At 41.5% G+C, this 18,155-nt stretch overlaps 1 protein-coding gene across 3 annotated transcripts; it reads left to right on the forward strand.

Annotated features, from left to right (window-relative positions):
* Positions 1 to 4,330: 4,330 nt before the first annotated feature.
* Positions 4,331 to 18,146, forward strand: LOC109629388 (transmembrane protein 198-like). 3 transcript variants are annotated; one of them, XM_020087114.2, is made up of 5 exons: positions 4,331 to 4,810; positions 15,098 to 15,350; positions 15,539 to 16,114; positions 16,717 to 16,865; positions 17,030 to 18,146. In XM_020087114.2, the coding sequence occupies exons 2-5, from the start codon at positions 15,197 to 15,199 to the stop codon at positions 17,177 to 17,179; spliced, it is 1,029 nt and encodes a 342-aa protein (XP_019942673.2). In that variant the 5' UTR covers positions 4,331 to 4,810; positions 15,098 to 15,196; the 3' UTR covers positions 17,180 to 18,146. The 3 variants fall into 3 exon arrangements, with proteins under 3 accessions (XP_019942673.2, XP_019942675.2, XP_019942674.2); XM_020087116.2 differs by having other exon boundaries at positions 16,717 to 16,794; XM_020087115.2 differs by having other exon boundaries at positions 4,495 to 4,810; positions 16,717 to 16,806.
* The last annotated feature ends 9 nt before the right edge of the window (positions 18,147 to 18,155 follow it).

An 18,155-nucleotide genomic window follows, 5' to 3' on the forward strand; every position in this document is an offset into this window, starting at 1 on the left:
TGCCTTTGCCCTTTTTTGTCTTGCATTGCATCTTTTTGAACACTAGAGGGCAGTTACATGTGGACTGGATAATTTGACTTAGTGTAGGAAGTCATTGATCATGTATTATGTAGAATATCAAAATTGAACTTTTAATAAATGTCTATCACTTAAAATTAATTTTCTGATCAAAATTCTGCGTGGTCCTCTGCAGTGAGACAGGCTCAGGAAAGACCTCAATCTTGTTTGTGTCTTGCACTTTCTGCTAAAATGACATGAACATATGTCATTTGATAGAGCTTTCTTTATCGCAGCGATCCTGTGTCCGTCTGCAGTCGCTGCCTGTAGTCGTTCACATTTTCCAGCTGTGTCGGAGGTGGTCTCTTGTCCTCACATCTGGACCACGTTAGTAACTTCCTGTCACAGCATCTGCTCTGCCCCCATCCCACAGAGCAAGAGGTGGAATCTGACAATCTACAGATACTGCTGTGAGTTCAGCATATGCACACAATGGTTAGTGGGTGGGTGCCGTTCTTGGAGCTAAGAGGTTAAAGGTACATCATTTCCTCTGCATACAAATGCCTTGAATGTCTCCATGAATTTAAGCTAAACCAGGCTGTATGGAAGCCTAAAGGGGACTATATTAAACCAATAGTGTAGATCTGAATATCAACATGTAGATCCACAGTAGCAGAATAATTGTCCATGTATTTATGTAGAGGGTTGTTTCAATACAAATTAAAATGCTAGTTTCATTTTCAGATACTTCAATGAGATTTTTCTGAGCATATTGGAAAAGTTGTTAGACATATAATATACAATGCTGTACCCAGGGTCTATGTAAAAATGGATTACATAATGGCTCACCAAAAGTGAAGCAGAAGTGTCTCGGTAGCCACTTAGTCGCTGGCTGCAACACAGGTCATAAATCCAACCCCCTCCATGTTAATGGATGGGATATGGTCCAAATTAAACAGTGAAAGTTTGAGTCAATAATTCATGTCATCATAGCAATTCATCTCAACAAGCAAAGTATTTGAAACACTGTAAAACCTTGAATAATCTGTAAAAGTGCTGGAGAAAATGTTCATTTATTAATCTATTAAAATTGTTTTATTTATTTATAAAACACTTTAAACTCAACACATTTAATTAATTCAGGAATCAATTCAACATAACTGCTTTCCAGGGAGTCCTGGTTAGCAGTATAACACAACTTTTGCAGTGAGGAATCATCTTAGTCATCATTTATTAATATTAATGAGTGCAGACTTTATGGCATTTATTGCCATAAGAATTGATGAGAGGTTGTTACAACTTGACAATGCAATGTGGTCCTTATTAATGGCTTAGAGCTGATCCACAACTGTACATATTTGAACAATTACCAAAATCCCTTTATAAGAGTATTTTCACAAAATAGAGATGAAATGCAGACATGACTAACATACAACACTGTCTATACTGGGCCAGTAATGAGCTCCACATGTTGAGACAGTGACCAGAATTTGAATGTGAAGGCGGACAAGTTGAATTACAGGCTAACTCGTTTTGTATTCCTGCTGCTACACACTGAAAAGCACTGGGAATTCACTGTGTTCATGGAGCACCAACTGGTGACACAAGACCCTGAGGATTGTGTTGGTACTTTCAGGGGGAATGAGCTACAGCTGTGCGTGCAGAGACTGTGGGAGCACTTCATTCCTCTCCGCAGGGTACGGAGGAGGAGGAGGAGGTGGCTGTGTGGTGTGCCAGGGACAGGATCTTATTTATTTATAACAACGACTGTAGACAGTACGGCCGCAATGCTAGCAGCTCCACAACTGCTCCCACGTGTGCATTGTTTACCACTGACGGTGTTCACAGTTGACATAAACAAATGGGGATCATTTTTGGGGTTTGGGATAGTCATGTGTGCAGATCATTTGGATAAATCAATTCTTGCTTCTGGCATGCTAGATCTACGATTCCTTGAAATGAAAATGCATTTGCTGGTATTATATAAGATATAGCAGTAGAAAAGTGTTTGCCTATGCTGCTGTAGATGATTTAATACGAGGACAATTAAACGATTCTTAGTTACTTGTGCTCTTCCTAGGAAGGAGGTGATGTCATTGCTGACTAGCTCCATTAGCATTTTTTCATCTTTCTCTCCTGGAAAAACATCAAATATTAAAACTCCTGCCAAGTAAAGGTGATGTTCTGTCTTTTCCATTGAAAGTCTGAATCTCTGCTCCACAGTTTAAACCAAAAATGCACAAAAGCAAACTAAGTACTGTGTTTAACTGTAGAGAAACTTCCACAATCCTAAATACCTAATACTCACATGTGCCTCCAGATGTGTTGCAACATGAAGTTCAATTCCTCTCCACACGACTTTTCTGGAAAATGTGACAGACAGAAGAGGTTGATGTTTCCACCCCTCACAACTGAACAGACAGGTATGTTCACCCCATTAATTTCCCAACAGTTGCGATTGTTGAGTAACCTAAAGAAACCCACTTTCAGGAGATTCACTGAAAAGGCCTTCTATACAACCCAGCAAATATCTTCTTCTATGCATTTCTGTGAATTATCCTGACCTTGTGTGAGGAGATTTTTTCATCTGCTCTTTCAAAAGTCCAGTTCAAGCATAATGTGTAATGTGATATGGTCAGATATTCCAGTAAAACCCACACAATGATTGTTTCCTCAAGTAAAAAATCTTAGTTTTAATCAAAGCATCATGTTTGAACTGTTGTTTTGATGTAAGTACTGAGGAAAACGTGTCAACCAAAAACCCCTGTAGGGTGATTTCTATCCCTTTCTGTGACTTCTAAATGAAACATCAGGTCTTGATTTCCATTAACAAAGCTAAGGTTTCTACTCACTGAAGGCTCGCTCAATATAATGACTGGCATAATGCATCTGTTCCTCACATGTGTGCAATACGACCACCAGGCTTTTCCTTCCATGTTCTACTTACGAAACAATCTTTGTTGTATGTGAATGAAAAATAAATTAAATGTCAAATGCTGTTTTCAATTTCAAATTGTTATAACATTGCATTTTCAATTGACTTGAACAGTGCTTGCATGAAAAGAAAATCAAGCTACATTGTTTATATCAGGAGCCCACAGCTTAAGATCTGCTGATAAGACCCTGCTAAGTATTTGTCAGTCAAAGCTGAGGACCACAAGGCTTTGCTGTTTGGGCTCAAAGCCTCTTGAAAGGTTTATCTGAGGAACTTAGACTAGAAACTTCATTGTGTCTTTTATATCATCTCTCAAAACTTGATTTTAACATTATTGTGTTTATTACTTTTTGGGTTTCTTTCATTCTTTCCTTTAGAATGAATATGTTACACCCTGCCTCTACATGCTGCACCACCCCTCACCAGAATCTCTCGCTATGTTGTTCATGTGTGAAACACAAACTCCGAATGAATTGTGAAATGTGCCTGCTTTCTCACGGTGAATCCTCTGGATAATCTTCTGCTCTATTCTCACATGGACTCATTTGTATTGGCTCTCACTACCAGCCCCTCTGGATAATTTCATGAGATCAACTTGAGTTAAGTACATAGATGTTGTCAGACATGTCCTGCCGAGGATCTTAGATGCGTTCACAACAGCAACAAAGTCTCAGCAGGATTCATATGAGGGTGGTGAAGCGGTCAGAGTTACCGTATTCATTTCACTGCAGAAATCAGATGATTTTGTTTTCAGCACACTGACACCAGCGTCGGCTCTTTTCACCACAAACTCTCTTGACATCTTCGTCTGTGACTTCGAAGTGCATGGCACCGCTTTTTCACTCAGATAAATTGTTTTCATTTTGCGTCGGCCCTGTTAAGCCCAATTCAAACATTGATCTGGCAACATGATCCGCTTAACGTAACACTCGCCATTGTTGTGAAGTAAACAGAGACGCCAAAGAATTTGTAAATAAGCGGACTGGAAACCAGAAAAACTCAACACAGCAGCATTGAAAACCTACGGCCACTAATGCTTCAGCAGTGTAATTGCAGAACAAGGCACACACATCTACGCGCAACTATGGGTGTCACAGCGGTGTAGGCCCTGTGCGTACCTACGCCATAGCTTTGGCGCAGAAGCATGAATTAGGCGTTAGAAACGCCCCCACTTTTTCGCAGATCTCCTGCTGAGAGCTCAAATCGATTTCTGCTTTATACTCGGGGGCCAGGTGGAGAAAGTCTCCAGAAACTTGTCTCACTAGGACATTTGCGTTCACACGTAGACTGACAAAATGCGGAGAATCCCCAGAGTTGAGTACATGTCTGAAACATAGTGTCTGAAAGCAGCTCAAAGCTTTGGAGGGGGGGCTCATCGGTCTCTGCTGCCCCTCAGTCCCCCACCCCTCCCTGCCGGCCCTTCCAACGGACCAACGGACGACTGGATGGAGGCAGAGAGGGGGACTCTTCCTCCTTTGTTTTTTAAATGCAGCTTCCAGAGGCAGAGAGGAGGGGAGGTGTGTGAGGGAAGGAGGGAGGAGGAGGATCGGTAACATTTTCCAGAGACTCGTGGAGGAGTGTGGAGTCACAGCCCGGAGGAGCCGGAGCACTTACAAAGTTTGACCCGAGTCTCACAGTTTCGAGTTCCGCGTTTCCATCGGGTGATTCGCATGAGGCAGAGCGGGAGAGAGGAACCGGGCGATGCCGCTTAAGTTCCCGTGAGTCTTTAAAAAAAAAAGGAACGAGGGAGACGGAGAAAACCGGTTCTCCTGGGTACCCTGCCGCCGCTTTTGTGTTTGTCGTCGGGGGGAGAGTTGTTCCTGTCTGACAGGAGCGAGAGACAAGGATCGAACAGCCGAACACAGCACGAGCTCCCCGGTGAGTTTCTCTTTTTCACTTTCTAGTTTAAAGAAGTGTCTCTGTCTCTCTCTCTCTCTCTCTCTCTCTGTGTGTGTGTGTGTGTGTGTGTGTGTGTGTGTGTGTGTGTGTGTTCAAACCCCAGTATTTGTTCATATGTTTTTATTTAGTTTTATTTATGTAACCTGGACATTGATCAGCAGTATACAGTATAGACCCATTTCACGGCAGCCATTTTGATAAGAAATAATAGGTAAACACAGGTGTTGCATGAGGTTGTGGTCTAATTAGACAGAGCGTTAATTAACCGACTATTTCATGTCAAAATGGCTGCTGTGAAAAAGATTGATTGATTGATTGATTGATTGATTATAGCTGAGTGATTCCTCCAGCAGATGATGACTGATCACGGTTTGTAATAACACGTAGCTATAGGCAGAGCAGACTGCTTCAATGGCTGCTCACCCACTTTTAGTTTTAAGGCTTTTTACACTTGAGGGACATAATGCAACTTATCCTTCAGCCTTTGAGGACAAAGACATAATGATGCAGGATAATCAGGGCTTTATTGTTGTGCACTGAACCAGTCATTTAGACCAAAACCCTCCAGTGCTCTGCTTTCATCAGCACTGGAAAACAGCTTAGTTATGCAGCAGATTGCATAGAAACAGAAAGAAGATAAATGGTCCTTGCAATCATTTGTTGTCTGACTCCACAGGTTGTTGTCTCTTCCTTCTTTTATGTCTGCACATCCTCAAAAGCCATACACAAACATGCTTTATTGTGTGCAGCAGACGTTTACTGTTCCTCTATGGCCCAGTGCTTGCGTGCAAAAGGCCCCCGGCCCTGTGGTTCTGCTGTGTGATCCAGGCTGGGAGTGCCTCTTGGCTTTTTCAGGACAATATGATGACAGCCTACAGGTCCTGTCTGTACTGGGGCATGGCAGTCTGTAGTTACAGCGACTCAGTAAACCCCTCCTCTTGCCCTCAACCCAAAATCTACTTGACCTACTCTGTCAGCCTGCACCAGATGGTTTTGCCCCCTTTGAAAAGCTAGAAAGGAAACCCTTCCCTGCCTTGGGAAAAAAAAGAGGAGGCAGGAAGAGCAGGGGTTGATGAAAGTTACACTGCATGGTACCTATTAATTAGCACAAGGTTTTGTTTTAATAGGATATTAAACACTTAAACAAACAATATGACATTCAAGAAAACGTACAGCACTAAACTTAATCAGAAGCGCTTTAGCACCATTTAGGGAGTGCTGTTGAGCAGACAGCTTCATCCTCTCAGCGAGGCAGGAATTCCCATTTTATGAGGACGAGCTTTAATTTGAAGTTTGGGTAATTGCTGTGTTAGCATCTGCTTTCTTCTGAAAACACACACAGTCTTTTTTTTCCCCCTTAAGACAACAGAGCCATAGGCAAAGGTTTACTCTTTCAATTAAGGTGTTTGCCGGCCTCCTCTCGATCTACGGTTTCAGACCTCACAGAGAAGGAGGCATTGATTCGCTCTGTGTTTAAATACACATGCTTTCATATTAGTTACAGCTGACTCCAAACCCATTGTGGAAATATAAATTAAAATCTATCTTTACTTTCAGCTTTTTGTGGTTACTGTACTTTCAAATGGATTCATTCAGTATTATACAGAGTGTGTTGAAGAACAATGTCAGAATCGTGTTCAGTATTGTCAGCATCTACTCTGTTGTCATATGTTATATATTTAAGATCTAAGCCATCACAGATGCACATGTACTTTGACAATGACGCTTGTTTGAGTATTGGTTATTAATCGGAGTTTGTTTCAGAAGTATTCCGCTTTGTTGGGTTAACCCTCCAGCTCTGTCGGACCATGTGCTCGGGCCCCTTGATCTGTCCATAAATCTAAATACTGATGAGCTATGGCCATGTCATTATGAATAAGAGCAGCGTTAACAAAGAGCTGTACTGTAAAATCTCCAGTAGATTCATTGCTGTGGTTTATCGAATAAGGAGCCTGCTATACTCTTTATCTCTGGCTTTCTTGTCTTACTGGAAAGTGCATCATGGGTATTAAAAAAATCAGAAAATTGTGCCAGCTATTTTATCTCTTTGTTGTGCTGCGGAGAAAGATCATGACTCTTTTAGCTATTCACTTCTTTCTTGCCTGTGTCTATGGTTATGAAAGTAATACAGAGGTCATTTTGAGTTAAAGTAAGAGCTTTGAGAATTTAAAAGGTTACATATAATTAACAAGTAACCCACCCAAACTAGTGGCTTCAGTGATTGTCACAGAAATAGCCTTACTCTGGGAACTGATGTGAAGAACAAGAGTTTGTGTTAGACTCTGCAATGGGAATTATCCGGAGACTCCTGGGTGCAAGAAAAGCCCCATTGTCACATGGAAACCACACAGAACTGATACCAGTCATTTTGAAACATCCTTCCATAGGCTACTTATAGGCCCTAACCACTGGTTATCGTTATGACATGAGGGGGGTTTTGCGTTCACTTCGAAGAGGACGGACATATGGGACATTTTAGGCTTGTGAGATTCGCTGTAGGAGGTACAATTATTGCAGACTGGAATTTGACAAAGAGGGTTGCTCTAAATGATAGAGCTGCAATGGAAGAGCTGCAGACATATGGGCACTGCATGGATTTTTAAACAACCACTGTGTGTCCCTACTCCCCTAAAATGATCACAATTCAAGTTAAAAAAAAATCTTTTTTTTGGTAAAGTCTCTGTTTCCTGGACACTTGTAAACTCCCTGTGTTGCTATAAAAACAGAAGTTTGATAACAGCTTAATAAAGTAATTCAACACTTCAATAGTATTAGGAGTCCTTGTTGAATTGATTCCGGCTCGTCTTCACGGGGAGGTCAAAACATGCCTGGACATAATAAGCATGTTGGTGTCTTGCTCAAAGACAAAGTGCTAGCTGGATGGGCAGATTTAGCTTCTCTGCGCCAACATGCAGTTCATCAGCAACATAAATGATCCCTTACACAGTGCTGTACTGTCATGTACTCACTAACATATGGACATCAGACTTCACCACACCGCCTACTAAATGTTGCTCTCTACCACAAACCCTAATGGAGCGTTGTGGAACTGCCCCGCCTTACTGCAAATGTTGTGCTCTGCCTCCTCTTCTGCTGGATCTCAACTCCAACCTACTGCAGCACAGAGCGCTAACTTGGTGGATGAATATTACTTCTTAGTAGGGTTTTCACCATGTTAATGACCATGTGTAGCTGTGATGTATAGCATACACACGTGCGTTACTGACATGTGACTCTCTTCTAAAGGCCCCTCATTGTGTTTCTGATCTTTTTTCATGTCACTATAAGTAGCTCTTTGCAGTTAAGTTGAATGGCCTCTATTGTTTAGACTAAAGTCCGGCAGGCATGAGATTGAAGGATTATGAGCAAAAAGAAGTCACATAGAACCAACTAAACTTTTGCCATAAATCACCGACTATTATTAGGGTCTGGAGCCACATGGGAATTGATTTGGAGCGAAGATTGGGTTAAACTTGACTGATCATTTTATGTCCTTAAAGACAAGAGACTGAAGACCTGGGCAGTTACCAGTGTGGCTTAAATAATCTAATGAGTGCAGCCAATATGACAGAAAATATGACAGAATAATAATATATTTTATTTCATAACTACGTAGTGACCAAACTGGGAACTCCCGACTGTGCCATGTGCAAAATTAAATTTGTTAAATGAAGTGGATCAGTTCTGGGAGGCAAATATCAGAAATTGTTTTTCATGAAGTCTTTAATTTTGGAGACTCTGTGGTCACAAATATTTGGATTATGATGAAGAGACTTTAGACTGCTTCAAGACAGATCAACAGCACAGTGCACATATTTGTGTCATATCTTGTAAGTTATTATGTGAAGGTTCATGTCTGGTTTAGAAGTCTAGTTGCTGCTTTGGGTTAAACAGCTGGTAACTAGGAAAAGTCCATGTGATACCCAGGCAAGACAATTGACAGAAGAGAATAGACCTTGAGGGTTAGTGGTATATAAGAGCCAAGCAGGGGGAATTAAGCAGATGAGGTTTTTGTTAATACTATGACCTAAAATGACACATTTGTTATGTAACTAGAAGTTTAAAGCTATGAATGCACCCACAATGCATAAGGACACCCTGGGATCACTCAAGCCACATTCTATGACTCATGTCTGTGTATGCAAATCTATCCTAGTTGTCTTTGCATTGTTTGTACAGCACAACAACAGAAAGCAGCTGGTTTGCTTATGCCACACACTCTCAGGTTTCCAAGCAAGGGAACATATATATCCATTGACATGCATAGTTTTGTTGCTCTATTCATTTATTTTTGTTTTCACCCTACTGTCTGTTTGTTGGTTGATTTGTTTGTTTGTGAGCAAGATCATACAAAACAAGTAAACAGATTATAACGAAACTTGAAGGGAACTGATATCTAAGTGTGTGCAACTCGGTGCTTCTTGATTAAATTCCATGGGACGGTTGGGCCATGGTGGTGGTACGTGTTCTACTGAGTGTAACTCTAGTTTGGTGTGTTTGTTTAATTTTCGAGCAATTAAAAATGTGCAAGTGTTGAAATGTAAATCTGGATTAAACAACAAAAGGTCTGAAGGGTTTTAGAGCCTCAGCCACTATAAACTGAAACAACAGGAATGTCTGGTGTGGTGTATTCGGTGACTGACAGGAGACATTTTGGGCAGTAGAGTTCAGGGCCTGAAGATTTTGTCAGTTATCAATTTGTTTATTGTGACTTGTGTGTAAGCCTGTTGAGTGTCATGTTGGTTTGATTATGGCTGCATGGATCTTAAACCCAGTGTATATGAATATAAATCGCAAAACCTAAGCAGTTAAACTCTTGGGGGAAAAAGTGGAGAATGACAATCATGTGGTGCGCTGCTTATTATGCAGGGTTGGTATGTCACATCAACACAACAGTATTTTCTCAGATGAAATATGTGATGTCATTAGTTGAAAAGAAGCTTTGGGTTTGACGCTCCGACTCTGGTCCTGCGTCAAAAACACAAAGGTCAGTTCCTGCTGAAACCTGATGCTCCACTTCCTCATCTGGTCCTGAGCTTCCTGCTTTGTAGGAACAGGAAGCTGACCTGACTTGATCAGTCTTTCAGCTGCTCAGATGAAGCAGCTGAAGGTGACATGATGAATGGCTGCAACTGCAGACCATGGATGCATCCCACATTCTTGGTAGAGTCGTCCAAGTGAAGTTGTCCGGCGTCCAGCTGTAACTGCAGATTTTCAGCTTCTCAGCTGGTCCTGGCTGTCAAGGCGGAGGAGCACTTGCAGAATGCTAGGCTGTGATCACACACGCCCACTCCTTGATTAAACACACCCAAATTAACTATGTGGTCTATGTGGGGAACTCGGAGCCGACCCTGCCTGTCCCTCAGCAGCTGAGCACTCAAACCTGTGCTGCTCAGATCCACACAGTGTTTGTTCAGGGGTCACATACTCCTGGGCAGGTTTGTTTCGAGGGCAACAAAATGTTTTAATAGCTCATCTGAAGCTGATATTCATTGTGTATTTACTCTCAGTTCCTGTATAAATGCAGGTAGCATGTTGTATTTTATGTTTATGTCATATATCTTTTGTGCTTTATCTGCTGCTCTGTCAAATTTGATTTGATTTCCATGTGACTCTATTGGATTTTATCACTTTGATTGTGAAGTGCTTTGGGACTAGTGTCTGTGAAAGGTACTATGTGAATAAACTTCGCTTCTGGAAAGCAATCAGCTTTTTTCTTGAACTGTTCCAGCCTTTGTCGTAACCCTCTCATTGACCTAATGTTTCAAGCCTCAATTGTTCAAGCTTGTCAATGCTGGAAATGAACTCAATCACAAATCTGATGAAATCTGAAAAACCATATTGACAATCCAACTACCCGTAGATGTACTTTATGTCTTGATGTAGCTATTAGCATGCTAAGATGCTAAACTTAGATGGTGAACATATATTACTTGCAAAAGATCAGCATTAGCCCTGTGAGCATATTACCATACTGGTGCTATCTATAGCTACAGCTAAGTGTCCAGGCGTTTGTTGAAACCTCCTCATTTGACAAGTTATTCAATGCTGGAAATGAAACCATTGTAAAACCTGGAAGACACAGGAGAGAGACAAGAGACTCATGAGCGACAGAGCCGAGCTGAGCTGCAAAGCTTCCACAACAGCATAAACCGCCAGACACTTTAAGTTAGCGGTTCAATCCCAGTTTTCCCCATCTGCATGCCGAAGTGTCCTTGGGCAAGATGCTGAACCCTGAATGGCCCCTCATAGAAAAAAGTGCTGCCCATAGCTGCACTATACGAATGTGTTTGTGAACTGCAAAAGTTCTGCACTGTAAAGTGCTTTGAGTGGTCATCAAGACTAGAAAAGCACTTTATAAATACAGACCATTTACCATAAATATTATTTGCAATGTTACACATGTTCACATTATCACTGTAAGCATGTTAGCATGCTGATGCTAGCATCCATTTAGTCTATTTAAGTTCAGCCCTATTAGCATGACTGTAGACTCTTACAGTCTTGTTGACTCGCATTGAATTTGTTGCCAGGCAACTTGAGCTTGTAGAAAACTCCGCTTGGAAGTTTCAGGGGGATTTTTCTGTCTCCAGAGAATTCAGTCATTGAGACAGACATTTCTGTTTCTAGTTAGGACCCCCTCCCTCCCATCACTCACCAGCTCCCTGACGGCAAATACTTCGAGCCCATCTTAAAAGCAAACAGTTGAGATTTACTGGTTTCCTTGGTGCTCTCGGCCATCTTTATATGATCCCCTTTTCGTCCGCCCAGTTTCCTCTGAGTGCCACTAGAGGTCACAGCATGGGCCTCAGAGTCTTTGTTTTGCACCATAATGGCTCCATTCTCCCACAGCAACAGACTCCCAAGCCTGCTAGTCATTGGACACCGTTGTGACTCACATAGGGGGTAATATGAGGAAGATGTAGAAGCAGGAGAAGGTCCATAATTACTGTTAAAATAATGATGGATTATTAACTACTTCACACTAACTGCTTTAAACAAATATCACATTTATCAAATGATATGTGGTAAAAAGCAGCACCCAGTGGCACAGTCTGGCTCTTCTGGCCTGTTTTTGATTGCCTGTTAGCGTTGCTGACTTATTCTCATGGTTTAACTAAATGCAATAAGCTGACCAAAATACGTCCATACAAACTTGTGGTCCAGTAGAAGCAAAGAGAGGAACACCAACATGGATAGTGAGATCACAGTGACGCCCAAACCAGAGGGAAACAAAAGTTCACAGGAGTGAAGTTCCTGTCACTTTTTTCTAAACCCCCTATCCTGTTCAGGGTTACAAGGGGGCTAGAGTCCCCCACTTATTTGGCCAGGCAAGTGCAGTCTGTCACAACACGCACAGACAAACACCCTCACACCGGAAGTAAAGAGTTTAACCCGAATTTCCTAGGATGTAGAGGTATCCCTCACATATTTTTGACGGGGTGTGTAAACTCCACACAGGAAACACCGGATCAGCCGTCATATTCAAACTCTTTTTGTTAACCACTGATTTTATAGTATCCTTTAGTAAGTTTTCCTTCTTAAACTGGAGCTGATTTGAGGATTATAATCTAAAGAGAGATCTTTCCAGTAGCTGCTTATTTTGTTAGAATGGCTAGATATTATTTTGGGCCTGTCTCATACTTTGAAATTACACACGGATACACCGGAAGCCCACATATCCCAGTTTTCCACCAACGCTTAAATGCAACATGTATTTGTGAATCTGTGTGGAGTGGAGAGCGGAAAAAGAGTCTGAAACATCCTCACTACGTGTAAGATGATCCTTGCCTATGAGGCAATCCACGCACATGCATTTAATAGTCTGTAAATGATACCAAAAAAATTCAGAACTGTTTTTAGACATTTGTACACACAGAGAGCTATTTGAAAGCAAACATTATCACATTGTAGCAGTTGAAATTAAAAATATGTTTGCAAAATAATATGTGTGCATTTGTAGAGCACAATTTGCCTGGTATTTGTGTGTGGATTTGAGCACGCATTTGTGAGTACCCAAAGTTAGGCACAAATCATTGTATGCGTTTGAAAATCTTGTTTTTCAATTGTTGATCATGTAATGTGACCATTCTGATTTTATTTTCTCTCCATAATGCTGCTTCAGTCAAAAACAATGTCTTCACCTTTTTACTTTGTTTCCTCTCAGTCATTTGCTGCAATTGAAAACATGAAGTTGTTTCCCTTCCTGCCAAAATACGCAGCGCTGCATCTCTCGAAAGCACCACCTCTTCACTAAGGCCTTTGGCCTCAGTTAACACTCCACCCTGCTGCTAAATTCGATCCTGTTTTGTATTATTACTTTTTTCTTTTCTCTTCTGTCTTGTCGTCACAAACATATGTAAAGCAACCTCGGGTCCTGTGAAAGGTGCTATATAAATTCAAACCATTATTATTATTATTACTATTATTATTATTATAATTAAAGTGGTGAAAATAACAAATACTTGTCACTGCTGTGAATGTTCTCTTTTATGATAACATGACATCATGTGGTTCAGCTGTATACATCACCACACCCAAATGTTTTACATAATCGTGCAGCACTATAACAGTTTCCTTCATTGTGAGTTAATCTGCCAACCATTTCTCATTTAAGTCCAAGTGACTTTATTTATAAAAAAATAAAAATAAAAAATGTCCATTGTTATTTACTAGAATCCTGATTTTATGTTTATCTGTCCAACTCACAAAAATCAAATAAACCCCAACCTGCAACCAAAACATATGAAACATTATTTTCTGTTAATCAAGTACTCATTATTTTGGCTTTTATACATATTATCTTAAGCTATATTTGCATGTATTCAACCCATATCAGCTGTGTAATATAAGACTCCAGACAAAAGTCTCCAGATTAACGTGAGCATTTTCCCCCCAAAGTTCTCTTTCAGTAAGGAGATGAGACATTGAAGTCGTCAGTAATAGAAAACAACGACAGAGAAATAGGTACCAGAAGAACTTTGAGTGACTAAAAAAGACAAAACTTTCCAATGAGCTTTCATTTTTTCCAAGTCAAGTCATCCTTAGGCAGAACAGAAAACCTACACAGCTTTGTGTCTCAAAAAAGTGTCACATTTCAGCACTGGAGTAAAAAAACAGATTCAATGTGGGAAAAGGTTCAGGTGAAGAAGGAGAGGTGGAAGAGGAAAAATAAATATCTGGTGAAACGCGAAGGCAGGACCGCGTGTTCCTGACTGTTTGTCTCGAGTAGAAAACGTGAGTTAGCTGTAATCGGATCTCAACTGTGGTGAGATCATGCACGAGGCCCGCCAGCATTCTCACAAAGAGCAGTCCACCCATAAGCCGTGAGCCCCGCTGCAGCGCGCTGTGGCTCTCTGCAGGCCTGCCAGCTTAAATACCATATGTCATTTTTCAAGAGCGCTAGATGGTTTTAACAGGGCAGTCGTTTTGTCCACTAGTTATTATCATCAATTGACCCTACAGTACGTTTGTGTCTTTACAATAAGTATTAAGTAAAAGTGGCCAAGCACCATTACAGTTATAAAAATAAAGATTCCAAATTACTTACAGGAAACACGTTGTTCCCTTTCCATGTAATTCTAACAGGACAGTTAAACTGTGTTCCTTTGTTTGCTAGTTTGTTTGTTAGTTCACAAAATTATGCAGAAACTACCGGACATATCAACATGAAACTGGTGGAAGGATGTGGTATGGGTCAGGAAAGAACCCAGTACATTTTGGTGTGGATCACTTTTACTTTCTTATCTCTTTCTTTAATATTCTAAGAAAGGATAGGGTGTTTCTCAACATGTTCATTGTTTTCTCTCATTTCACAATTCAAGTAGGGCACATTTAGGGAAGTGATAATTACCAGTGTGTGTAGATCCAAAGAAAAATCAAGATCTGTGAAGCTAAAAAGTTCTCGTCAGGTGATTGCTTCTTCACGACTGTCCGAGTTCACGACCCCTGCATGTCCGAGAGGAAGCAGAGCCAGATGGGGTCCTGGCACATGGATTATAGTGAGTGAATGAGCTGCTTGTGTATGTGCCCAGAAATACAGGGTTGTGCTGACTTGCATAGTGTTGTGTGTTGAGTTTGTGACAGCTGCACATACAGAGAAGGAGAGGAAGAAGTCTCAGTTGACCCTGAAGATTTCACACCCTGTCTGTACCTCTAGAGTACTTGAGTTCTTCAATATAAAACTCAATTATGTTTTTAACTCGACTGAGATTCAGACACATTTTCAGATCTTTAATTAATCAACAGTTTATTCTTCTCTTACAGTCACCAAACCTGATCAGATGGACCTAAGATAACGCCACCAGAAGTTCTACCCTTGTCCCAAACCTCCGCCAGCCCCACGACCTTCCACTTTCAGTCAGAATGGCAGATCCCACCGGGCTGAGCCCTGAAGGGGCGGGGGCAGGCATAACCGAGGTCGACACCTGTAGCTTGGAGATAGAGAGGAAGTATGATGTCATCCCTGCCGTCATCTGCTCCATGTGTTGCCTGTTTGGCATCATCTACTGCTTCTTCGGTGAGGCTCCCTGCCCTCTCTCAGGCCTTGACATCAAGCAAGCTGAAACACAGGATGACATAACACAGTCACAGCATACATGCTGATAGATTTATATTATGGTTATGTAATATGGTGCTTGCTTTTTGTCCTGTTCCTTTCAACTCTCAGTTTTTCATTGTAAATCTCTCCTATGTCTCCTCCTCTAGGTTACCGCTGTTTCAAGGCTGTCATGTTCCTGTCGGGCCTGATGTTCGGCTCCGTCATCATTTTCTTGCTTTGCCACAAGGAACACGTTCTGGACACCCAGCTGAGCGTAGAGGCCAGCGCCGGTATCGGCCTCGGTATCGGCCTGCTGTGCGGCCTGGTAACGATGCTGGTGCGCAGTGTCGGCCTCTTCATGACTGGCCTGCTACTGGGTCTCCTCCTGGCCCTCGCCGCTCTGCTGGTCACTCAACAGTTCTACACCCCGACCACAGTCTGGGTGCCGCTGGGTACTCTCCTGGGAACAGGCATGCTGTTTGCCGTGCTGACGCTGCAGTGGCAAAAATTCTTCACCATGCTTTCCACAGCCGTGTTCGGGGCAGCGATCATGACAGTGTGTGCTGATTACTTTGTGGAGATGCTGGCACTCGGCACACACGTGTACGAGTGCCTGCGCCTCACGCCCGGACCACCTCTCTGCTGGTACAGCTGGGTCATTATGGGTATCTGGCCCGCCCTCAGCCTCATAGGAGTACTGGTCCAGTGGAAACTGACGGATGACAGCTTCTCACACACTGAGGGTGAGGATGAAATATAATGATGCTCTGAGTTGGGTCATGGTCTGTATTTATCAAACCTCTGAGAATCACACATAAGAATGTGCTCAAGAGCCAAGACATATTTATTAAGCATTCATTCTTTTTTTTAAAGCATGTTTTCCCAGGGATTTCTGCAAAAAAGGGGATTTATATTAAAGGGTAAAAAAACACCCTGTCTCACAAACTTGTCTTCCCCTCAAGCTAACTAAAGAATAAACCATCAAAAACGGACAAAAACAAACTCATAGATGTATAAGAGAAAACAGATACTTGGGAAAAATTTGTGCCACATTGCCGCTCTGTCTTCAACTACATAAGATCGATTGAAAAGTGACCTTGAAGGCTAAAATTAACCTGCAGCCATTTCATTTTAATTTGAGAGAATTTTCAAGTCACAAAATCTTCCTGTTATAAAAAATAAATGGAAGAATTTTAGCTTTGTGGTCCTTTAATTAATTAAGAACTTTAATACTTCAACGAGACTCAGATATTTTAGCAGTACGGACTAGATGGCCCAGACATTTTAGTCAGGATTTTACAAATATACTTTATTTCATGGCTTTTTATTTTCTCTTTCCTCTTAGTTGTAATCAGTCGACGGCAGAAGAGAGTCCAGCTGATGCGGATTCGGGAGAAGGACGCCAAGAAGCGACAGCAGGCAGGTGGGCAGGAAGGCACATACCGTCGTAAACCCACCCCAGTGAAACGTTACGCTGGGGATCTACTGGCACCGGTCAGTGTCACCCAGAATGGCGTGTGCTGTAGTTGCTGATAATTATTATGCTTACTAGGAAGACCAGAGTAGTACAATAAAAAAAGACAGGCTTGTTTCTTGGTTAAGTTGCGAGTATTTTTGTGCACCTCACTCATCTCTCCCTGTTTTGTTCTTGCCCTCAGAGTTACCTGCAAAGTCTTCGAGACAGACAAATGGGCACAGGCACTTCCCTTAGCAGCCTGGGAACTGCCAACCACACCATGATCGACTTGGAGTACGACACCGGCTCCACTGTGCCCCTCACAGCTACAACCCCAGTCGTCAGGGTGTGAGCAGCACAGAGATACGAAGGGACTACTTAATGCACTCCGGTTCTTCAGCAGTGTCTCACTAACGTAGAGTAGAAGCTATAAACTACTCCACTCCGCTGAGGGTGTTTTTCAAACTGATCTGGAGTGAGGATGGATTTTCTCCTCATCAGTGTGTCGGTGAAAACAAATGCTGCTTTTTATTTGAGAAAAGAGGAAGTGTCAAGCTCCTGCTTGGTGAACGCTACAACCACTGTGTTTCTCAGAGAAACTTCATAAACAGACACTAACAAAGTAAAGCAAGGTCCTCCATTTCCTTCCATCGTGTATTAAATACATAACAGCAAGTACGAGCCTCAAAAGCAGGTGTCTATCTGTTTTGGTAGTGAATATGACAAAGCAGTTTATTTGACATTACATGTACTGTACTTAAAGAGTTATTGCCATGAAGTGTTGTGTTATGATATGCCTTTCTGTTTAACTCTGTGGTCATATGGATTTATGATTTTCTTTTTTTAGATGAAGTGTGTTGAGTTAGTTCTTGTAGATGACGTGTGGCCGCAACTATGACGTGAAGCAAAAACTAAATGCAAGAAATAACTGTCGGTATTTGAAAGCTCTTTGCACGAGACTTTAGCAAGAACGTTTTCTAGCAGCACTCTAAGAATTCTGTGACCCTCCTCTGTTCTGTTTTTGCAGTGTAGCTCCAGTCAGGATACAGTAGGTGAATACGTTAGACTGTCACTTGTGGAGTAAATGTTTTATAATTTATTTTATGTTATGGCCAACTACCTGGTAGTGTTGACAAAAAGATATTAAAAAAACAAAGCATGTTTGTTGTTAATTGTAGATTTTTAAAACAATTATCCACTTTTTCTTTGTTTAAATTTCTTTTTTGCAGGGACAACGCACTTGTTACCTGAATCTGTACATACCTGTTGATAGAAATTTCAAAGAGAAATAAATGTGTTTGATAAAAAAGAAAAGAAAATACGTTTTC

This window comes from Paralichthys olivaceus, chromosome 2 (assembly GCF_024713975.1).
Source record: "Paralichthys olivaceus isolate ysfri-2021 chromosome 2, ASM2471397v2, whole genome shotgun sequence".
NCBI classification, from domain to species: Eukaryota; Metazoa; Chordata; class Actinopteri; order Pleuronectiformes; family Paralichthyidae; genus Paralichthys; species Paralichthys olivaceus.